The 24,638-nt window shown below is 40.2% G+C and overlaps 1 protein-coding gene and 1 pseudogene across 7 annotated transcripts in view; both read right to left on the bottom strand.

The window, feature by feature from the left end:
* The window catches only part of LOC149749426 (large ribosomal subunit protein eL15 pseudogene), a 28,697-nt pseudogene extending 13,355 nt beyond the window's left edge, over positions 1-15,342 (bottom strand). Inside the window, exons 1-2 of the transcript XR_016393129.1 lie at positions 15,280-15,342; positions 5,732-13,518 (exon numbers count right to left, since the gene is read on the bottom strand). The product of XR_016393129.1 is annotated as a large ribosomal subunit protein eL15 pseudogene (transcript). The remainder of the gene's footprint in view (positions 1-5,731; positions 13,519-15,279) is intronic.
* The window catches only part of GK5 (glycerol kinase 5), a 77,029-nt gene extending 53,902 nt beyond the window's left edge, over positions 1-23,127 (bottom strand). For 3 of the 6 annotated variants that reach the window (XR_016393128.1, XM_089911051.1, XM_089911053.1), the window contains exons 1-3: positions 22,879-23,127; positions 17,098-17,191; positions 15,280-15,355 (exon numbers count right to left, since the gene is read on the bottom strand). Coding sequence is in view for 5 of the 6 variants with exons in the window: in XM_089911051.1 (XP_089767177.1) it covers positions 15,280-15,355; positions 17,098-17,191; positions 22,879-23,040 (332 nt within the window). In the remaining variant the exon portion in view is untranslated. The remainder of the gene's footprint in view (positions 1-15,279; positions 15,356-17,097; positions 17,192-22,878) is intronic. The other 3 variants (XM_022582657.3, XM_089911052.1, XM_022582658.3) reach the window with 3 other exon arrangements.
* Positions 23,128-24,638: the final 1,511 nt, after the last annotated feature.

Raw genomic sequence — 24,638 nt, 5'->3', positions numbered from 1 at the left:
CCACATCCAAAGAAAAAGGAGAAGCCACAATGAAATGGTACAAGGGGCGCAATCCCCATAAAATCAAATCCCATAACCGCTGGGTGGGTGACTCACAAACTGGAGAACAATTATACCACAGAAGTTCACCCACTGGAGTAAAGGTTCTGAGTCCCATGTCAGGCTTCCCAACCTGGTGGTCCAGCAATGGGAGGAGGAATTCCCAGAGAATCAGACTTTGAAGGCTAGCGGGATTTGATTGCAGGACTTTGACAGGACTGGGGGAAACAGAGACTCCACTCTTGGAGGGCACACACAGAGTAGTGTGCGCATCGGGACCCAGGGGAAGGAGCAGTGACCCCAAGGGAGACTGAACCAGACCTACCTGCTGGTGGTGGAGGGTCTCCTGCAGAGGCGGGGTGTGGCTGTGGCTCACCACGGGGACAAGGACACTGGCAGCAGAAGTTCTGGGAAGTACTCCTTGGCATGAGCCCTCCTGGAGTCCGCCATTAGCCCCTCCAAAGAGCCTGTAGGCTCCAGTGCTGGGTCACCTCAGGCCAAACAACCAACAGCGAGGGAACTCAGCCCCATCCATCATCAGACAGAAGATTAAAGTTTTACTGAGCTCTGCCCACCAGAGCAACACCCAGCTCTACCCACCAACAGTCCCTCCCATCAGGAAGCTTGCACAAGGCTCTTAGATAGCCTTTTTCACCAGACTACAACCCTGCAGCCTGTGGAACGAAAACGACATTCATAGAAAGGCAGATAAATGAAAAGGCAGAGGACTATGTACCAGAACAAGATAAAACCCCAGAAAAACAACTAAATGAAGTGGAGATAGGCAACATTCCAGAAAAAGAATTCAGAATAATGACAGTGAAGATGATCCAGGACCTTGGAAAAAGAATGGAGGTAAAGGTCGAGAAGATGCAAAAAATGTTTAACAAAGACGTAGAAGAATTAAAGAACAAACAAACAGAGATGAACAATACAATAACTCAAATGAAAAACACTAGAAGGACTCAATAGCAGAATAACTGGGGTAGAAGAACAGATAAGTGACCTGGAAGACAGAATGGTGGAATTCACTGCCATGGAACAGAATAAAGAAAAAAGAATGAAAAGAAATGAAGACAGCCTAAGAGACCTCTGGGACAATATTAAATGCACCAATGTTCCCATTATAGGGGTCCCAGAAGGAGAAGAGAGAGAGAAAGGACCCAAGAAAATATATGAAGAGATTATAGTCGAAAACTTTCCTAACATGGGAAAGGAAACAGCCACCCAAGTCCAGAAAGCACAGAGAGTCCCAGGCAGGATAAACCCAAGGAGAAACAAACCAAGACACAGAGTAATCAAATTGACAAAAACTAAAGACAAAGAAAATTATTAAAAGCAACAAGGGAAAAATGACAACATACAAGGGAACTCCCATAAGGTTAACAGCTGATTTCTCAGCAGAAACTCTACAAGCCATAAGGGAGTGGCACAATATATTTAAAGTGATGAAAGGGAAGAACCTACAACCAAGATTACTCTACCCGGCAAAGATCTCATTCAGATTTGACAGAGAAGTCAAAAGCTTTAGAGACAAGCAAAAGCTAACAGAATTCAGCACCACGAAACCAACCCTACAACAAATGCTAAAGGAACTTCTCTAAGTGGGAAACACAAGAGAAGAAAAGGACCTACAAAAACAAACCCAGGGCTTCCCTGGTGGTGCAGTGGTTGAGAGTCCGCCTGGCGTTGCAGGGGACACGGGTTTGTGCCCCCGTCTGGGAAGATCCCACATGCCGTGGAGCGGTTAGGCCCGTGAGCCATGGCCGCTAAGCCTGCACGTCTGGAGCCTGTGCTCCGCAATGAAAGAGGCCACAACAGTGAGAGGCCCGCGTACCGCAAAAAAAAAAAAAAAAAAAAAAAAAACCCAAAAAAACCCAAAACAATTAAGAAAATGGTCCTAGGAACATACATATTGATAATTACCTTAAATGTGAATGGATTAAATGCTCCAACCAAAAGACACAGGCTAGCTGAATGGATACAAAAACAAGACCCATATATATGCTGTCTACAAGTGACCACTTCAGACCTAGGGACACATACAGACTGAGAGTGAGGGGATGGAAAAAGATATTCCATGCAAATGGAAATCAAAAGAAAGCTGGAGCAGCAATACTCATATCAGATAAAATAGACTTTAAAATAAAGAATATTACGGGATAGAAGGAAGGACACTACATAATGATCAAGGGATTAATCCAAGAAGAAGATATAACAATTATAAATATATATGGACCCAACATAGGAGCACCCCAATACATAAGGCAAATGCTAACAGCTATAAAAGAGGAAATCGACAGCAACACAATAATAGTGGGGGATTTTACCACCTCACTTACACCAATGGACAGATCACCCAGATAGAAAATTTAAAAGGAAACATAAGCTTTAAATGACACAATAGACCAAATAGATTTAATCAATATTTCTAGAACATTCCATCTGAAAACAGCAGATTACATTTTCTTCTCAAGTGCACACGGAACATTCTCCAGGATAGATCACATCTTGGATCACAAATCAAGCCTTGGTAAATTTAAGAAAACTGAAATCATATCAAGCATCTTTTCTGAGCACAACACTGTAAGATTGGAAATCAATTACAGGTGGAAAAAACGTAAAAAACACAAACACATGGAGATTAAACAATATATTACTAAATAACCAAGAAATCACTGAAGAAATCAAGGAGGAAATAAAAAAATACCCAGACACAAATGACAACAAAAACACAATGATCCAAAACCTATGGGGTGCAGCAAAAGCAGTTCTAAGAGGGAAATTTATAGCAATACAATCCTACCTCAAGAAACAAGAAAAATCTCAAATAAAGAATCTAACCTTACACCTAAAGCAATTAGAGAAAGAAGAACAAACAAAACCCAAAGTTAGTAGAAGGAAAGAAATCATAAAGATCAGAGCAGAAATAAATGAAATAGAAACAAAGAAAACAATAGCAAAGATCAATAAAACTAAAAGCTGGTTCTTTGAGAAAATAAACAAAATTGGTAAACCTTTAGTCAGACTCATCAAGAAAAAGAGGGAGAGGACTAAAGTCAATAAAATTATAAATGAAAAAGAAGTAACAACAGACACCACAGAAATACAAAGCATCCTAAGAGACTACTACAAGCAACTCTGTGCCAATAAAATGGACGACCTGGAAGAAACAGACAAATTCTTAGAAAGGTATAACCTTCCAAGACTGAACCAGGAAGAAATAGAAAATATGAACAGACCAATCACAAGTAATGAAATTGAAACTGTGATTAAAAATCTTCCAACAAACAAAAGTCCAGGACCAGATGGCTTCACAGATGAATTCTATCAAACATTTAGAAAAGAGCTAACACATATCCTTCTCAAACTCTTCCAAAAAATTGCAGAGGAACACTCCCAAACTCATTCTATGAGGTCACCATCACCCTGATACCAAAACCAGACAAAGATACTACAAAAAAAGAAAATTGCAGACCAATATCACTGATGAATATAGATGCAAAAATCCTCAACAAAATACTAGCAAACAGAATCCAACAATACATTAAAAGGATCATACACCATAATCAACTGGGATTTACCCCAGGGATGCAAGGATTCTTCAGTATATGCAAATCAATCAATGTGATACACCACATTAACAAACTGAAGAATAAAAACCATATGATCATCTCAATACATGCAGACAAGCTTTTGACAAAATTCAACACCCATTTATGATAAAAACTCTCCAGAAAGTGGGCATAGAGGGAACCTACCTGAACATAATAAAGGCCATATATGACAAACCCACAGCAAACATCATTCTCAATGGTGAAAAACTGAAAGCATTTCCTCTAAGACCAGGAACAAGACAAGGATGTCCACTCTTGCCACTATTATTCAACATAGTTTTGGAAGTCCTAGCCATGGCAATCAGAGAAGAAAAAGAAATAAAAGGAACACAAATTGAAAAAGAAGTAAAACTGTCACTGTTTGCAGATGACATGATACTGTATATAGAAAATCCTAAAGATGCCACCAGAAAACTATTAGAGCTAATCAATGAATTTGGTAAAGTTGCAGGATACAAAATTAAAGCACACAAATCTCTTGCATTCTATACACTAAGAATGAAAGATCAGAAAGAGAAATTAAGGAAACAATCCCATTCACCACTGCAACAAAAAGAATAAAATACGTACGAATAAACCTACCTAAGGAGGTAAAAGATCTGTACTCAGAAAATCATAAGACACTGATGAAAGAAATCAAAGATGACACAAACAGATGGAGAGATATACCATGTTCTTGGATTGGAAGAATCAGTATTGTGAAAATGACTATACTACCCAAAGCAATCTACAGAATCAATGCAATCCCTATCAAATTACCAATGGCATTTTTTACAGAACTAGAACAAAAAATCTTAAAATTTGTATGAAGACACAAAAGACCCTGAATAGCCTAAGCAATCTTGAGGGAAAAAAACGGACTTGGAGGAGTCAGACTCTCTGACTTCAGACCATACTACAAAGTTACAGTAATCAAGACAATATGGTACTGGCACAAAACCAGAAATATAGATCAAAGGAACAGGATAAAAAGTCCAGAGATAAACCCATGCGTCTATGATCAACTAATCTATGACAAAGGAGGCAGGGATATACAATGGAGAAAAGAGTCTCTTCAATAAGTGGTGCTGGGAAAACTGGACAGGTACACATAAAAGAATGAAATAAGAGCACTCCCTAACACCATACACAAAAGTAAACTGAAAATGGATTAAAGACCTAAATGTAAGACCGGACACTATAAAACTCTTAGAGGAAAACGTAGGAAGAACACTCTTTGACATAAATCACAGCAAGATCTTTTTGACCCACCTCCTAGAGTAATAGAAATAAAAACAAACAAACAAAAAGAGTTTTCTGGCATCTGAGGGGTGGAGGGGAACGAGGAGAAAAATAAAAAGAAAGTTCAGGGCTTCCCTGGTGGCGCAGTGGTTGAGAGTCTGCCTGCCGATGCAGGGCAGATGGGTTCGTGCCCCGGTCTGGGAGGATTCCACGTGCCGCGGAGCGGCTGGGCCCATGAGCCATGGCTGCTGAGCCTGCGCATCCGGAGCCTGTGCTCCGCAACGGGAGAGGCCACAACAGTGAGAGGCCCGTGTGCCGCAAAAAAAAAAAAAAAGAAAGTTCAAAGTTTTAGATATCCTAACAGCAATTCTAAGGAAAACAAAGTTTCTATGGCCATGATGAATGAATGCACCATGGACGCTGGAGGAAAAAACAATGAGCTGGGAAGAGCAGGCACTGGCTGGGGCTGGATGAACAATATGTTATTCCACAGGGTCAAATCTGTCTCTCTTTTTCTCTCAACAATGAGCAAGAGGACTTCCCTGGTGGTGCAGTGGTTAAGAATCCACCTGCCTATGCAGGGGACACGGGTTAGATCCCTGGTCCGGGAAGATCCCACACCAACTGAGCCCATGCACCACAACTACTGAGCCCACGTGCCACAACTACTGAGCCTGCATGCTACAACTACTGAAGCCCACATGCCCAGAGCCTGAGCTCCACAACAAGAAAAGCCACTGCAATGAGAAGCTCGCGCACCGCAACAAAGAGCAGCCCCCACTCGCCACAACTAGAGAAAGCCTGTGCACAGCAACAAAGGCCCAATGCAGCTGAAAAAAAAAAAAAAAGAGTACCTAGGGAATTCCCTGGTGGTCCAGTTGTTAAGACTCTGTGCTTCCAATGCACGGGGTGTGGGTTCCATTCCTGGTTGGGGCACTAAGATCCCATATGTCCCACGGTGCAGCCAAAAAAAAAAAAACAACAACACAACAACAAAACAAAACAAAACAAGAAAAAGGAAGAGTACCTCTCTGGAGGAAATGAGCCATGCCTGCCTAAACCTGTGGGATATCTCCATATTCACATGTCCCAAACCAAACACTTGATCATGTTTCCTTCTACCCACCCTCATCACCACCTAACTCATTCCTCCTCTTATATTCTCTATAATTTCTTTCACGTCCTCCCAAACATCAAGGCCAGAAATAGTGGTAAGTTAATTTTTTAAACTGAACTAATTTTTTTTAACTGAAGTATAGTTGACTTACAATATTATATTAGTTTTGGGTGTACAACATAGTAATTCAATATTTTTATAAAATATATGCCATAGAAAAATATAAAATATTGTCTATATCCCCTGTGCTGTACATAACATCCTTGTAACCTATTTATTTTACACCTGGTATTTTGTAGCTCTTCATCTCCTTCACCTATCTTGGCCCAACCCTGACACCTCTCCCCTCTGGTAACCACTAGTTTGTTCTCAGTATCTGTTCTGTTCTATTTGTTCATTTGTTTGTATATGTTTAATTTGTTCTGCATATTAAGTGAAACGCAGTATTTGTCTTTCTCTGTCTGACTTATTTCACCAAGTATAATACCCTCCAAGTCCACCCGTGTTGTTTCCAATGGCAAAATTTCATCCTTTTTTATGGCTGAGTAATAGTCTTATATATATATATATATATACACACACACATATATATATAGTCCTATGTTTCTATATATATAACACATCTTCTTTAGCCTTCTATCTATTGATGGACACTTAGGTTGCTTCCATGTCATGGCCATTTTAAATAATGCTGCTATAAACACTGAGGTAAATATATCTTTTCAAATTAGTGTTTTCATCAGATAAATACCCAGGAGTAGAACGGCTAAATCATATGGTAGTTCTATTTTTAATTTCTTGAAGAACTTCCATACTGATTTCCATAGTGGCTGCACCAATTTACATTCCCACCAACAGAGCACAAGGGTTCCCTTTTCTCCACATCCTTGCCAACATTTGCTACTTTTTTTCTTTTTGATAATAGCCATTCTAATAGGTATGAGGTGATATCTCATAGTGGTTCTGAAATGTATTTCCCTGATGATAAGTGATGTTGAGCATCTTTTCATGTGCCTTTTGGCCATCTGTATGTCTTCTTTGGAAAAATGTCTGTTCAGATTCTCTGCCCTTTTTAAATTGGGTTGGCTATTTTTTTTTCATATTGGGTTGTATGAGTTCTTTATATATTTTGCATAGTAAACCCTTACCAGATGTATCATTTGCAAATATCTTCTCCCATTTGGTAGGTTCCCTTTTTGTTTTGTTGATGGTTTCCTTTGTACAAGAGCTTTTGAGTTTGATTATGTCCCATTTGTTTATTTTTGCTTTTATTCCCCTTGCCTAAGGAGATAAAGCCAAAGAAATATACCTATGACCAATGTCAAAAAGTGTAGTACCTATGTTTTCTTCTAGTTTTATGATTTCAGGTCTTACATTTAGGTCTTTAATTCATCTTGAGTTTATTTTTGTAAATAGTGTGAGAAAATGTTCTAATTTCATTCTTTTATGTGTAGTTGGTCCAGTTTTCCCAATACCACTTATTGAACAGTCTTTTTAAAAAATTATATATTCTTGCCTCCTTTGCCATAGATTAATTGACCATGTGTGCGTGGGTTTATTTCTGGGCTCTCTATTCTGTTCCACTGATCTATGTATCTGTTTTTGTACTGATACCACAGTTTTGATTACTTTAGCTCTGTAGTATAGTCTGAAGTCAGAGAGCAGAGACACCTCCAACCTTGTGCTTTTTTCTCAAGACTGCTTTACTATTCAGGGTCTTTTGTGGTTCCATACAAATTTTAGGATTATTTGTTCTAGTTCTGTGAAAATGTCATGGGTATTTTGATAGGTATTGCATTAGATCTGTAGATTGCTTTGGGTAGTATGGATATTTTAATAATGCTAATTCTCCTAACCCATGAACATGGGATATATTTCCATTTATTTCTATCCTCTTCAATTTCCTTCATCTATGTCTTATAGGTTTCAGAGTACGTGTCCTTCACCTCCTTCATTAAATTTATTCCTAGATATTTTATTCTTTTTGATTTATAAATGGGATTCATTTCTTTTGTTATTAGTGTACAGAAATGCAACAAATTTCTTTATATTAATCTTGTATCCTGCAACTTTACTGAATTCATTTATTCTAGTAGTTTTTTTTTGGTGGAGTCAAAGGTTTTCCTTATATAGTATCACGTCATCTGCAAACAGTGGTAGTTTTACTTCTTCCCTTTCAATTTGAATGTCTTTTATTTCTTTTTCTTGTCTGATTGCCGTGGCTAGGACTTCCAATACTATATTAAGTAGCAGTGGGAAGAGTGGGCATCCTCATCTTGTTCCTGATCTTAAAGGAAATACTTCCAGCTTTTCACCACTGAGTATGATGCCAGCTGTGGGTTTGTCAGATGGCCTTTATTATGTTGAGGTTTGTTCCTTCTATGCCAACTTTGTTGACAGTTTTTATCACGAATGGATATTGAATTTTGCCAAATGTTTTTTCTGCATCTATTGAGATGATCATGTGATTTTTATCCTTGGTTATGTTAATGTGGTGTATCTGTGGTGTATCATGTTAATTGACTTGCAGATATTGAATCATCCTCACATCCCGGGAATAAATCCCACTTGATCATGATGTATGATCCTTTTTACATATTGTTGAATTTGGTTTGCTAATATTTTGTTGAGGATTCTTGCATCTATTTCATCAGCTATATGGGCCTGTAAATTTTTTTGTAGTATCTTTATCTGATTTTGGTAACAGGGTAGTGCTGGCCTCATAGAATGAGGTGGGAAGTGTTCTCTCCTCTTTTATTTATTTGTTTGTTTGTTTATTCATTTATTTATGGCTGCATTGGTCTTCATTGCTGCACACAGGCTTTCTCTAGTTGCAGCGAGCAGGGGCTACTCTTCATTGCGGTGCATGGGCTTTTCATTGCAGTGGCTTCTCTTGTTGCAGAGCACAGGCTCCAGGCACATGGGCTTCAGTAGTTGTGGCACACAGGCTCAGTAGTTGTGGCTCGCAGGCTCTAGACGCAGGCTCAGTAGTTGTGGTGCACAGGCTTAGTTGCTCCGTGGCATGTGGGATCTTCCTGGACCAGGGCTAAAACCATGTCCCCTGCATTGGCAGGCAGATTCTTAACCACTGCACCACCAGGGAAGTCCACCTCTTTAATTTTTTGAAACATTTTGAGAAGCATACATATTAACTCTTCTTTAAATATTTGGTAGAATTCCCCTGTGAAGTCATCTAGTCCCAGACTTTTTTGTGTTGGGAGTCTTTTGATTACTGATTCAATTTCAATACTAATAATCAATCTATTCAGATTTTCTGTTTCTTCCTGATTCAGTCTTGGAAAACTGTATGTTTCTCGGAATTTATCCACTTATTCTAGGTTGTCCAATTTGTTAGCATATCACTGTTTGCATTATTCTCTTATGATTGTATTTCTGTGATATCAGTTGTAACTTCTATCAGTTGTAACTTCTCTTTCATTACTTATGTTTTAAATTTGAGCACTCTCTCTTTTTCTTAATGAGTCTGGCTAAAGTTTATCAATTTTGTTTATCTTTTCAAAAAAACAGCTCTTAGTTTCATTTATCCTTTCTATGTTTTTTGGTCTCTATTTATTTCCACTCTGATCTTTATTATTTTTTTCCTTCTACTGACTTTGGACTTTGCTTGTTCTTCTTTTTCTAATTCCTTTAGAGGGAAAGTTAGGTTGTTTATTTGAGATTTTTCTTTTTTCTTGAGGTAGGCTTCTATTACTATAAACTGCCCTCTTAGAAATGGTTTTGTTGTGTCCCATAGATTTTGGACGTTGTGTTTCTATTTTCATTCATCCCAAGGTATTTTTTGACTTCTTCTTTAATTTCTTTGTTGACCCAATGGCTTTTTTATAGTATGTTTTCAGTCTCTGCTTGTTTGTGTTTTTACCAGTTTTCTTATTGCTATTGATTTCTAGTTTCACACTGCTGTGGTCAGAAAAGATGCTGGATTTAATTTCAATCTTCGTAAATTTACTGAGACTTCTTTTGTGGCCTAGCACATAATCTATCCTGGAGAATGTTCCATGTGCACTTGAGAAGAATGTGTATTCTTCTGGTTTAGAATGTAATATTCTACAGATATCTATTAAGTCCATCTGGTCTAAAATGTCATTTAAAGCCAATGTTTCCTTATTGATTTTCTGTCTGGATGATCTATTCATTAATGTGATTGGGGTAATTAAAATCTCCTATTATTATTGTATTACTATCAATTTCTTCCTTTATGTCTGTTAATATTTGCTTTATATATTGGGTGCATAAATGTATTGGGTGCATATATGTTAACAAGTCTAATATCCTCTTCTTGGATTGACCCCTTTATCATTATTTAATGTCCTAAATTGTCTTTTGTTATAGATTTTGTTTTAAAGTCTATTTTATCTGATATGAGTACCGCTACCCCAGCTTTTCATTTCCATTTGCATGAAATATCTTTTTTAATCCCTTCACTATCAATGGGTGTGTCTTTAGCTCTGAAGTGAGTGTCTTGTAGGCAGCATATACATGGATCTTGCTTTTTTAATCTAATCAGCTACCCTATGTCTTTTGATTGGAGCATTTAGTCTATTTTACATTAGAAGTGATGATCAATAGGTATGTATCTATTGCCATTTTGTTACTTGTTTTCTGGTTGTTTTTGTATTTCTTTGTTCTTTTCTTCTTTTAATCTCTTCTCTTTGGGTTTGATAACTTTTTAAGTATTATGTTTGGGTTCCTTTCTCTTTGCTTTTTGTGTATCTACTGTAGGTTTTTGATTTGCAGTTACCATGAGGTTCATATCTATAAATATATCTACTTGTTTTAGAATGACAGTCATTTAAGTTCAAACACATTCTAAAAGCCCTACTTTTTTTTACTAAACCCCCCCACCAACATTTTATGTTTTGGTGTCATAGTTTACATTTTTATGAATATCCCTTAATTGTTTATTGTAGTTATAGTTGATTAATGGTTGATTTTACAATTTTGTCTTTTAACCTTCATAGTAGCTTACTTAAGTGGTTGATCAACTGCCTTTACAATATATTTACATATATCAGTGAGATTTTTTTCCTTCAAATAAATATTTTCTTATTTCTTAGCACTAGGGGTGTGGGTCCCAATTAGATCACTTCTCCTTCCTTCCTACCAGACTCCACTTTCCTTAATAACCTTGGTTGTAGAAGAGCCATTCTGCTAGTCTTCAGGCTGTTCTCAGAGAGAGCTGTTCTATATGTCATTGTAGTCTTGATGTGTTTCTGGGGGAAGGTGAGCTCAGGGTCTACCTACTCCACCATCTTGATCCCACCCAGTCAAATACTGGAAAATTTAAACTTCTTCCTCTTTCCTAACACTGAATTAAAGGCCAAGTCCGCATGAATTCACCCTTATCCTCCACATCCACCACTTTTCTTCCCCACTGCCCCAAGCCCAAGGTGCCCTTTGGAATCTAGGGCTTTGTAACAGAGAAACATTTTACAGCATTTCTGTTGTTATTGTTTTTAAGACAAGAAACACATGTTGAACGCAATATGGGGATAGTGGAAAGAGCATATTCTTTGGGATTAAAAAGATAATTTGGAATCTTGGCTTGATTAATTAACTGAGTGACCTGGAATAACTTATTTCTCTGATCCTCAGTTTCTTTCTCTGTAAAAATACACTTAACAACTAAATAACAGGATTGTTGTAAGGATACTGGAACCTGAAGGAAGTATCACAGGTAATCACTATATGTAGCCATTATGGTATTATTATTGTGTTTAACCCATACATACCTCATATGCTGTAGGTACTTCAGTATTAAATTTGAAGTAGACTGAAAATATAACTCATATTATATAGTCTTGTGTTTTTGAAATTTTTCAGGCTCTCCTGAATCTCTTTAGGTATAAACTAGTTTTTCAGATCTTCAATCCATGCTTATTTGAATTTTAATGAAAGCAACAGTCTTTTTATTACTATTACTTTATATAAGTTAGGCCCAGCTGACATGCAGCAAGCATTTTTTTTTTCAACATCTTCATTGGAATTGTTTTACAATGGTGTCTTAGTTTCTGCTTTATAACAAAGTGAATCAGCTATACATCTACATATACACCCATATATCCTCCCTCTTGCATCTCCCTCCCACCCTCCCTATCCCACCGTTCTGGGTGGTCACAAAGTACTGAGCTGATCTCCCTGTGCTATGGGGCTGCTTCCCACTAGTTATCTATTTTACATTTGGTAGTGTATATAAGTCCATGCCACTCCCCCACTTGGTCCCAGCTTACCCTTCCCCCTCCCCATGTCCATTCTCTATGTCTGCATCTTTATTCCTGTCCTGCCCCTAGTTTCTTCAGAACATATATTTTTTTAGATTCCATATATATGCGGTAGCATATGGTGTTTGTTTTTCCCTTTTTGACTTACTTCACTCTGTATGACAGACTCTAGGTCCATCCACCTCACTACAAATAACTCAATTTGTTTCTTTTCATGGCTGAGTAATATTCCATTGTATATATATGTGCCACATCTTCTTTATCCATTCATCTGTCGATGGACACTTAGGTGGCTTCCATGTCCTGGCTATTGTAAGTAGAGCTGCAATGAACATTGTGATACATGACTCTTTTTGAATTATGGTTTTCTCAGGGTATATGCCCAGTAGTGGGATTGCTGGGTCATACAGTAGTTCTATTTTTAGTTTTTTAAGGAACCTTCATACTGTTCTCCATAGTGGCTGTATCAATTTACATTCCCACCAACAGTGCAAGAGGGTTCTGTTTTCTCCACACTGTCTCCAGCATTTATTGTTTGTAGGTTTTTTGATGATAGCTATTCTGACTGGTGTGAGGTGATACCTCATTGTAGTTTTGATTTGCATTTCTCTAATGATTAGTGATGTTGAGCATCCTTTCATGACTTTGTTGGCAATCTGTATATCTTCTTTTTTTTTTTTTTGGATGTCCTAAACTGTTTATTAGGTAAGAATTTTACAAACATTACTTATATTAGCGGTAGCGGTGGAGCTGGAGAGTATTGTGCCTTCTCCAGGCTGCGTGGCGAGAACCACCGATCACGTAGTAGAACTTGTGGCCCTTGCCGAGGCCACGGCTCTTCCTGCCTGCAGGCGTCAGGCCCCGCATCTCCCTGTGCTTGTGGACTGGTTTGGTGATCCACTGGGTGTCAGGGTTTCTTCTGATAGCTCAGCAACAGACTGAAGGCTCCAGGCAAACTTGAGCTGGTTGACACCATGGTGGACGGGCTTGCCATAGGTGGCGCCCTTTGGGACCAGGCGTTTGTGGCCACCGCAGTGCATGCAAACACGATATATCACATAACCTTGCTTGGCCTTGTAGCCCAGCCTGCGCGCCTTGTCGGGCCAGGTGGGGCGCGGGGCCCGGTGCAGCACCGAGAGCTGGCGGTACTGCCAGCAGCGCACCCTGAGCAGAAAGCGCATCACGTCCGACTGCTTCTTCCTCCACAGCTCCTGGAAGTACTTGTAAGCGCCCATCTCGGCTCACAGGAGACAGGAGGAGCTCCGAGGTCGCAGGGTCCCCAAGCCTGAATGGTGGAAATGAAAAGAGATCTGCGGCGGATAGAATACTGTATATCTTCTTTGGAGAAATGTCTATTTAGGTCTTCTGCCCATTTTTGGATTGGGTTGTTTGTGTTTTTTTTGATATTTACCTGCATGAGCTGCTTGTAAATTTTGGAGATTAATCCTTTGTCAGTTGCTTCATTTGCAAATATTTTCTCCCATTCTGAAGGTTGTCTTTTCACCTTGTTTATAGTTTCCTTTGCTGTACAAAAGCTTTTAAGCTTCATTAGATCCCATTTGTTTATTTTTGTTTTTATTTCCATTTCTCTAGGAGGTGGGTCAAAAAGGATCTTGCTGTGATTTATGTCACAGAGTATTCTGCCTTACATTTATAGTGTCTGGCCTTACATTTAGGTCTTTAATCCATTTTGAGTTCATTTTTGCCACCACCAGGGAAGCCCTAATTTCATTCTTTTACATATAGCTGTCCAGTTTTCCCAGCACCACTTTTTGAAGAGGCTGTCTTTTCTCCACTGTATATTCTTGCCTCCTTTATTAAAAATAAGGTGACCAGAGCTTCCCTGGTGGTGCAGTGGTTGAGAGTCCGCCTGCCGATTCAGGGGACATGGGTTCGTGCCCCCATCTGGGAAGATCCCACATGCCATGGAGTGGCTAGGCCCATGAGCCATGGTCGCTGAGCCTGCGTGTCCGGAGCCTGTGCTCCGCAACAGGAGAGGCCACAACAGTGAGGGGCCTGCGTACTGCAAAAAAATAAATAAATAAAAAATAAGGTGACCATATGTGCGTGGGTTTATCTATTGGCTTTCTATCCTGTTCCATTGATCTATAATTCTGTTTTTGTGCCAGTACCATACTGTCTTGATTACTATAGCTTTGTAGTATAATCTGTAGTCAGGGAGCCTGATTCGTCCAGCTCCGTTTTTCTTTCTCAAGATTGCTTTGGCTTCAGGGTCTTTTGTGTTTCCATATAAATTGTGAAATTTTTTGTTCTAGTTCTGTGAAAAATGCCATTGGTAGTTTGATAGGGATTGCATTGAATCTGTAGATTGCTTTGGGTAGTAGAGTCATTTTCACAATGTTGATTCTTCCAATCCAAGAACATGGTATATCTCTCCATCTGTTTGTATCATCTTTAATTTCTTTCATGAGTGTCTTATAGTTTTCTGCATACAGGTCTTTTTTTTCCTTAGGTAGGTTTATTCCTAGGTATTTTATTATTTTTGTTGCAATGGTAAATGCGAGTGTTTCCTTAATTTCTCTTTCAGGTTTTTCATCATTAGTGTATAGGAATGCAAGAGATTTCTGTGCATTAATTTTGTATCCTGCAACTTTACCAAATTCATTGATTAGCTCTAGTAGTTTTCTGGTAGCGTCTTTAGGATTATCTGTGTATAGTATCATGTCATCTGCAAACATTGACAGCTTTACTTCTTCTTTTCCAATTCGGATTCCTTTTATTTCTTTTTCTTCTCTGATTGCTGTGGCTAAAACTTTCAAAACTATGTTGAATAACAGTGGTGAGAGTGGACAACATTGTCTTGTTCCTGATCTTAGTGGAAATGGTTTCAGTTTTTCACCATTGAGAACAATGTTGGCAGCGAGCATATTTAATTAAGCCAGAAAGTAGGTCCACCTTCATCCCCCTTAACCAAGCAAAACTGTTCTTACTTCAAAAATTTAAAACTACCCAAACAGGTTTCTCAGCAATGTGTTCACCATGGTATGAACCCAGCATTAGAGTTCTTATTGCACAATGCACTTACTTGTCCCATGTAATAAAAGTTGCTCTCTGTGTTGAGATGCCAAGACCGACAATTTGATTCATCTCTAGTCCTGCAGCTAAAAATAAAGATAGAAAAGATACATTTAAAAGCCCAGGAAGTTTTTCTTTATAATATTATCATATGAAAAAGAAATCATTTAATATAATCTTTAACAAAAACAACTGGGCTTAGCATTTTAATAACACAATTGGAGGTAATAAATAAAGCATTACCAGGATGATTTTCTAGTATTTTTTTACTTAAAGGGAAAAAAGGTTATAATCTAATAATAATAAAACGGCATTTTTGCTTTAAAGATTAGAAAAAAACAAACACTACTTAAAGTAAGTCAGATTGTATTTTCTTCTTGATAATACTGATACTAAAAAATTGATCTTAATTTAAGCAAAGATCTGCCACAGTAGAAGCTAGTTGATGGCAACAAGAGAAAGTTCTCAGGGAAAGTAGTATAAATATTGAAGCACAGATCTTATTTTCCACACAAACAGATGCTAGAATGCAAATAAAAACTTGGATTTTTGGAAGGCTTAAAATATAGCAGCTCAAGTGTTTTCGTGATATTCTTTTTAAAAAGCAATTTATCCCACTGAACAACATAGGGACAACTTCAGTTTGAGCACTGAGGAAGACATATCCCCCCCTTTTTCAGTACTCCTTCCAAAAATATTTAATCTAACCTGATCATAAGTAAATAATCTGACAACCTCCAAATGCAGGACAGTCTATTTAACTCTTCCGTACTTTTAAAAACTCTTAGTGTCATGAAGAACATGGTCTAGATTAAAGGAGACTAAACAGACTGACTGCTAAAGGCAATGCCTTATCTCTGGTTGGATTTTGGATTGAAAAAAAAAGTTATTCAAGACTGAGATTAAAAACAAAAGAAGACTGAGATAAGAGGGGAATATTGAGGACCAAGTATTAGAAAATATCACTGGGTTAATGTTAAATTTCCTGTGTGATAACTGCATTGTGTTTCCATTTGAGAATACTCCTTATCTTTGGAGGTAATGATGAAGTATTTACGGATGACAGGTTATTACATCACAACCAACTCTCACATTGGTCAGCCAAAAAGAAAAATAGTTTGTAGAGGATGGTGATGTAAACACTGTAAAACACATTTGAATCTAGGAGAAAGTACACAGCTGTTCAATGTAGTATTCTCTGAACTCTTTTTTATAGGTTTTGAAATACTTCAAGCCAGAAAGGTGAGAAGGAGAAGCAATTCAGTCAGAAAAATGAAGTAAAAGACCTTTTCGAATTGACAAGTACTCTTTCACCGTATTCTTAAAGAAGGTAGCACTGCAAATGTTCTTAAAGAGCTAAGATCTCTAACCCTGGCTGTGGCCAGGAGAGCACTTTGCATTAAGAGGCTGCTCAGGAAAAAACAAAACAAAAACTTATTTTACAATAAAGGTAACTCAGTTGTAAACTCCTAAGAGCAGGAACTGTGTGTTGTAACTTTGTTTATAACCCTCTGGTATTTTAAACACAACAGGAAATCAAATCGGCACTAGCTACAACAGGGAACCAAGAGGGAAGGTGAGACTTTAATACTGCAGCTCAAAAAGAGTTAAAGCAGAGGACAGAGCTGCTGTTACCTTTCCTTGACAAAGTGGTTCAGTGTAAACCACAAATGTTCCCCTCCCCAAACTACTGGGAAACTGTGACCCCAATAAAATATTGTATGTATAACTTAGGAAACCCACAAAATTCTACAGACGCCTGAGGAAAACTCTTTATTACACACAAAACATATTTACTGCCTATATTTACTTCTATAAATCCAAATACCTTTGACAGATTCTTTTATTACAGCAACAAACTGAAGCCAGAGAATATCAGGATCAATTTCAACCCAGCCAGCTTGAGGATAAAGACTTTTTACCTATTTAGGAAAAGAGAAGATTTAGTATAAACAACATTAGATCAAGTCAATAGCATCTGGGTCTTAAGGTTACTGGTTAAAATAATTTAAAACAAGATTTTATTAATTACCTAATTCATTTTTATTGTTAACATGGGAAAAATACATATACAGGGACTTCCCTCGTAACTCAGTGGTTAAGAATCTGCCTGCCAATGCAGGGGACATGGGTTCGAGCCCTGGTCCGGGAAAATTCCATATGCTGCAGAGCAACTAGGCCCTTGTGCCACAACTACTGAGCCTGAGCTTTAGAACCCGCGAGCCACAACTACTGAGTCTGCGTGCCACAACTACTGAAGCCCGCGCACCTAGAGCCCATGCTCCGCAACAAGAGAAGCCACCACAATGAGAAGCCCATGCACTGCAGCGAAGAGTAGCCCCTGCTCACCACAACTAGAGAAAGCCCGCGTGCAGCAACAAAGACCCAATGCAGCCAAAAATAAATAAATTAATTTTTAAAAATACATATATGAAATAAAAAAGGATACACCAAAATAAGTTTTCTTCAGTTCATAAGTTTACAGAAGATTTTAGCTTTATTTTATTTTCTAAGTTTACCTTTATTTTTCAGGTTTTCTACAATGAAGATGTGTTGTTTTTGTAATTTTAAAAAAAGTCAAACTTAAGAAAGAAACTTAAATTAGCAAATAAAGTACTGAGTTCTGGTTCAAGCTATGATGGAGTAAGCACACTCCACCCCCTCTTTCCCACTGAATACAGATATAAAACCTGGACAGAATGCATGGAGCAGCTATCTGTGGACTGCAAAAAGCATTTGGTGGCAGGCAGACTGGGGAAGAAGATAAGAATTAGAATACCACTGAACTGGTGGTGAGTTTCCCACTTTTCTTCTGGTACCCCCTGGCCTGGACTCAAGGCAGCCTGAAAACCAGAAGTGGGTATCAGGGTGCAGTGAAAACGCCTGTAGAGTTTTTCTAACACTCAGAGGGAATGCGAGAAATCCCTCACTTTTGTTTTTTATCCCCCCACACCCGCCTCCATACTTTTATATCCTGGCTATCCCATCGTGGTGGCTGCAGCAGTAAACCACAAGCACCCAAAATACTGAGGGAGGTAAAACTTCCTCTCTAATCAGAGGAGCTGGGGGCCTAAGAGGGTAAGGTGAACCCCCGATGGCTTTTTTCTCTCTGTGTACTCCTGATGCCTAGCTTCAGATGTGGACATAGGAAGTATCCAGCAGAATGGGATAATGAAAGCTCCCACTTCTGGCAAGAGGACCCAAAAGGGGGAGGCTCAGGGAACCAAAAATCCCAGGAAGATCTGAGAGGGAAGAGCTTGGGAAAGCTACTCCAGAAAGTTGTGGATGAATTCCTAGGCTCACCTGGAAGCTGCACTTATATGAATATAATACCAGACAGCATAGCAACGATGTTAAAAGCAGAACTGAAAAAATAGACCACTGCCCAGGTCCCAGACTGACCTCTAGGTGGCACATACTACACAGGGCAGATCCAAATAGTACCTCCAAGATCTTAAAAACAGAATTAACATTGAAACCAAAGTCCAAGGAAGGCTGGTCAGCATTTGTAGCCTGAACACAGCTGCATTAACTGCCTACTAAAAGAAAAATATCAACATTTGTCATAGACCTTATACAAGACCCGGAGTCTTATAACATGATAATCAAAATGCCCAGGATAGGGCTTCCCTGGTGGCGCAGTGGTTGAGAGTCCACCTGCCGATGCAGGGGACACGGGTTCGAGCCCCGGTCTGGGAGGATCCCACATGCCACGGAGCAACTAGGCCCGTGAGCCACAACTACTGAGCCTGCGCGTCTGGAGCCTGTGCTCCACAACGGGAGAGGCCGCCACAGTGAGAGGCCCGCGCACCGCGATGAAGAGTGGCCCCCGCTTGCCGCAACTGGAGAAAGCCCTCGTACAGAAACGAAGACCCAGCACAGCCAAAAATAAATAAATTATTAAAAAAAAAATGCCCAGGATATAATCCAAAATTACAAGGTATATTAAGAATCAGAAAAATCTCAGCTCACATGGGAAAAGATAATAGATACCAATACCAACATAACACAGAGATCTGATAAAGACTTTAAAGCAGCTATTATAAAAATGCTCCAAGAAGTAAGGGTGAATTCTTTTGAAACAAGATAGAAAGTCTCAGCAAAGAAATAAAAGACATGAAGAAAAACAAAATTTTGGTAATTCCCTGACAGTCCAGTGGTTTCACTGGACTGTCGCTTTCACTGCCAAGGCCCAGGTTCAATCCCTGGTCAGGGAACTAAGATCCCACAAGCTGAGCGGCATGGCCAAAAAAAACAAAAGAAAAAAGAAATTCTAACAATTTCAGGATTAAAAAATACAATTATTAGGGGAGTGGGGGAAATGGATACAAACTTTCAGTTATAAGATGAATAAGGTCTAGAGACCTAATGTACACCATGGTGACTAGAGTTAATAATAATGTATTATACACTTGAAATTTGCTAAGAGAGTAGTTCTCAAGTGTTCTCAACATCCACACACACACACACACAAATGGTCACCGTGTGAGATGAGTGTCTCATCTGTATACTCATGATGACTAATTAACATTAATTATGTTATTTAATTAACAATGTATACGTATACCAAAACATCAATTTATATACCTTAAATATATACAACTTTTGGGCTTCCCTGGTGGCGCAGTGGTTGAGAGTCCACCTGCCAATGCAGGGGACACGGGTTCGTGCCCCGGTCCGGGAAGATCCCACATGCCGCGGAGCGGCTGGGCCCGTGAGCCATGGCCGCTGAGCCTGCGCATCCGGAGCCTGTGCTCCGCAACGGGAGAGGCCAAAACAGTGAGAGGCCCACGTACCGCGTGGCCATAATCGCGTCAAGCCTACAAACCAGGGTCCCTGGCACTTCAGGGTCCCTTCCTCCGACTCCACCAACCTGGACAGCTCACCATCCCTAAACATGTCACAATAGTTTAGAAGACCAAACCGAAATTAGATCAAGAATATAATCAAAGCTAAGAAGAAAACGTGTTTTGTTGATTAAAAACAAAAGACAACAAGACAACAACCAGTGTTTTTCAAGAATGTCCAGAGGGTACACAGTATTGGAGAGTCCACTGTTTTCTTTGGAGTGGCCTTTCTGTCCTGTTCTTCCAACCAAGATGTTATCATCTTTTACGGTTTCTCACAATGGCATGATGTTTCAATGGGGAACATGATGAACCTTCTTCATTTTGAAAAACTAAAAATATCAAATATTCACATGTGGGATTTCTAACTGTGAATACTACTCTAGTATATAATGCCAATATTTAAGAGTTCATAGAAAGATTTTTTTAAAAATACAACTTATAGAAAAAGGCTAAAAATGTGCCTCTGCTATTAAAAAATGAGATAAGAGATAAAATTAAAGTCTTCTGAGAGACCTAGTACTAGCCTTCTAATGTAAAGTTTCCTGTTTGGGATTTCAATTTTAATTAAAGGCCAACAAAGCCTACTTTGTTCTTATCTCTAAAGGGTGATCTGTTCAGTTCTTCTTTCTCTCCTTTTTAAGCTATTTATTTAGCAATATCAATCAAATCCTATACTAAGACGTTTGGGTTTCTATTATACATTCTTTCCAACATAATTTAGCAGAGGTGTGATTTTCACTTGAGTAAATAAACACAAATTCTGTGTCTAATCCATAGAGTCCCATGAAGCAAACTGATTTCCTAATACTTTGATTAAATGCAATTCAGTTATTTATTCTGTACTCATGAAGTAATAAGCCTGGTGCTAAGAAGCAATAGACCAACAAGACCATTCTTCCCAAAGAACTCAAGCCATCTGAAGTAAAGGACCAGTTGTTGTTTGGTTTTTTTTCGGATTTGTAATTCATTGTGAACCAACAATTTTTAAGACACAATTAAAACAACTTTCTAGGAAAAAAGGACATACAAAGTAAAATCCCAAATGTTTTATTATTGAGGTCAACAGACATAAAATCACTCTGCCAAGTCGCTACACAAGTTTCTAAATCTTAGTTTTTCTCTCTCAACCCCAGCAGCTGGGAGCCACACTTTCAGAAGCACTGATGTAAACTCCTATCACAGGATGAGAGGCACTGCTTTCAACTCCTAATTTGAGACATAGCACTTCATCCTTTGAGGGCAAGGAATTTTTGTATTTTTATTTACTCACATACCTTTCCAGACACCTTCGCCACAGTTTTGAGTCTGACCAAACCATTCTAGTCTAATGCTGCTCACAGCAATCTTGATTCATCTTTTAGATACTTACCTCATTTCTAAAAAAATAATGATTCCCCCCAAATTATATAGCAACTGTGAAACTTGATCTTCTAACAATTCCTGCATCCCTTCGGTTTCAAACACTTCAACTTCTTTGAAAAAAAAATCACTGCTTAAAACAAAAGTACTTTGTGTCTAGAATTGTAAGGGAGACTGTGTGTAAAGTATCATCGTGTTCTGATAAAGACTCATAAAAAGATAAGGAGGACATAGTCGCTGAAGGACAGAATCCGCCTTTCAGCTGTCCTTTCAGGTGGGTTTAGGGGTGGGGTGTGTGGGTGGTGGGCAGTGTTCCTGCAGAGGTGAACAGAAGAGGGACTAGGGAGCTGCTCTAGTCCCAGCTCCCTGTCCTGGTCCTGAAACCAGAATGAGGAAGTCCTGAAATCAAACGCTCAAAGCAGTCTTTTGGCTGGACCTGCTCCTGGGCAACCCCTGAAGCTGAAAAACACTTCTAAGGGGGTGGGAAAAAGGGTGGGAACCAAGCAAATGAGGGAGTCCAGTGCTGCTGGGAATGGGTTAGGTAACTAATAGCTCCTGTTCCCCCAACACCGCCAACATAAAAAGATGTTGGTATTGGAAAGAAGAGTAAATAAGAAACAGCACATGGAATCAACATTATTTTTGGCATGCTGTCAACTGTGTAGAAATCAACACTTCATTAAAACGAGAACAGAAGAATACCAATCTGTTAGTTGCTTTACTAATAACAACTAATGGCTTGATAGGTTTCTCAAACCAGAAAAAAAAAGATACTTTCATGAATTGTCAAAGATGGAAATGAGAAAAGTAATGACAACACAGCCTTCAAAACTTGTCCAATACTTCTCATATCTCTGGGAATCAGTTGCTCAGCACTTTGAGAAGCAGTTAATGATGATAACTGAATTACGAACATAAACTTAAATTCCATCAAGATTTGAAAATCCTAAATGTAAATAAAGACAGGGTTGGACGCCTATCAAGGAAATACAGGAGAAACCAAGCAAGTCACAAAGCACCCTCTGACTGGATACGCGCAGCCAGCCTGCCCTGCCCTGCCCTGCCCTGCCCTGCCCCGGGAGTCATCGCAGTCCCACCCAGGTGAGGCCAGAGAGGCGAATCCTCAGGTGAGCGGAAGCGAGTGAGCGGCCCCAGGTCACAAACCGAGCCCCTGCTGTCTTCAGCGACAGGAAGGGCGCGCAGGTTTCAGCCCTGCCCGGGGAGGGAATGCGAAGACTTGGCCGGTCCCAGCGCGCCGCTCAGGTCGGAGGGCCCGTGGTGCTGCAGGTGGCTGCGTCCAAGCCGCATGAGGAGGTCCCGCCCTCTCGCCCCCCCGCGACCCGATCCCGGGTGCCCCGCGCGACCCAGACCCGCTGCCCCGACGCCAACTCCTCGGTCACCTTCTGAGCACTGGAGCCGCGGATCCGCGCCGCGCGGTCATAGACGTGGCAGCGAATCACCGAGCTGCCCACGTCCAGCCCCAGCACGAAGCCTGCGCGCCGCGGGTCCGGCGCGCTCTGCTCGGGGCGCGTCTGCTCCGCGACTGTGGGCGGCCCTGGCATCCCGACCCCCACGCCTCTCCGCACCTGCCTCCAGCCGAGCGGGCGCGCTCTAAACGCCCGTACCTCAGAGGCTGAGCGTTCCCCGCCGGGCCACCGCCCCCGGCCCGCCCCCTCCGCGAGATCCGGGAACGGCCCCGCCCCCGCTGCGGGCCCCGCCCCGACGCCGTGACGTCACGGCTGCGCAGGAACCCTTTGCAGGAGAGAGCGCGGTCTCGGCGGTAGGGTGGGGCGGGTGGAGGCGAGCAGGCAGGTGGTGGGTCCCTGGAGTCCCGGGTCACCCGTGCCGCCCGATTCTCCAAACACCGGCAGATCTCAGCGTTGCCCTGGCCCGTAATTTTCGTGATTTCCCTCCTAACTCCACGTACCCTGCGGCAGTGCCTGCATTTCTTTCAACCCAATTACGTATTATGAATCTCTATTAAGAAAAATAAAAAGAAAAGAAATTCAAAATTCCGCCGAAAGTATTCATTAATAAACTGAGGGTTTTCCCCCCAAGACTTCTCTCCTCAGAAAACCTGGTCAGGTTTGCACATATAATACACATCAAAAAATACTTGCTAAATGAAATAAACACTCAGATGAGTTGAACATTCTCCAGCCCTCTGGTGGGGAAGAAGGGACAAAGCCAGGGGTGGCTGTTTTTACCATCAAGCTCCACCCCAACGACTGCCTTCTCAGGAACATGAAAGTCCCTCAAGGGCCCTTTACCTTTCACTCCTGCCCAAAGAGCGTGGGCTCTTCCACGCAGGGGACAGAGAAGGAGGCCTGCGGAAATTTCGAGTTTCCTGCAGCTCTGGTCACAGCCTCGAGCCCAGGGGGATTCCCATGGGGTGGTCCTTATAGGCGGGGAGTGCAGAGGCGTTAATGCCTGCTTCAGCCACCTTTCCACCATCACCACACCAGCACTCCAAAAAAAAAAACAGTTTCTGAAAATATTCAATTTCTTCTTTTTGTAAAATTATGAAAGTAATATGGATATGTGCTCTTTGTGAAAAAGTTTCTCAGTGCAGAGTGGTATATCAATTAAAAAGTAAGGAAAAAAAAAAAGTAAGGGATATTCATTTTGAGCCAAATCGTTCTTTTGAACAATTTGTCATGTTAACCCACTTGCTTTCAGCCCATTTGACCAATGGCCTTTGACCAATGGTTCTTTGGCCATATTACTTGAAACTTGGAACAAGCACCTGGAAGAGTATGGTTTTTGTTTTTGTGTTTAATCTTTGTCTTTGTACCCTGTAACTCTCTAATAGTACTCATTCGTTCCAAATGGCCCTAGGACTGCCTTCACCAGTGGTGACCATTTTGGTGAGTCATATATACTATGTTAATCCCCAGTATTGTAATTTTGAAATAAATGACTAATGAGTCACGTAGTCTGGCCAGAGTTCTCCAGAGAAAGAGAACCAATAGGATAGAGATTGAGATTTATTTTAAGGAATTGGCTCACATGCTCGTGAGGGCTGGCAAGTCCCAGAAATCTTTAGGGTAGGCTGGAAGTCTAGAAATTCATATAAGAGTTGATGTTACAGTCTGAGTCTACATTCTGCTGGGCAGTAGGCTGGAAACGCAGGCAGTGTTCCTATGTTGCAATCTTAAGG

The sequence above is a fragment of the Delphinapterus leucas genome, chromosome 4 (assembly GCF_059928025.1).
Source record: "Delphinapterus leucas isolate spDelLeu-1000000601 "Yukka" chromosome 4, BTC_Dleu_Yukka2, whole genome shotgun sequence".
NCBI lineage: Eukaryota > Metazoa > Chordata > Mammalia > Artiodactyla > Monodontidae > Delphinapterus > Delphinapterus leucas.
The sequence above is the reverse complement of the archived record's forward strand: the minus strand, read 5'-3'. Positions and strand labels throughout refer to the sequence as shown.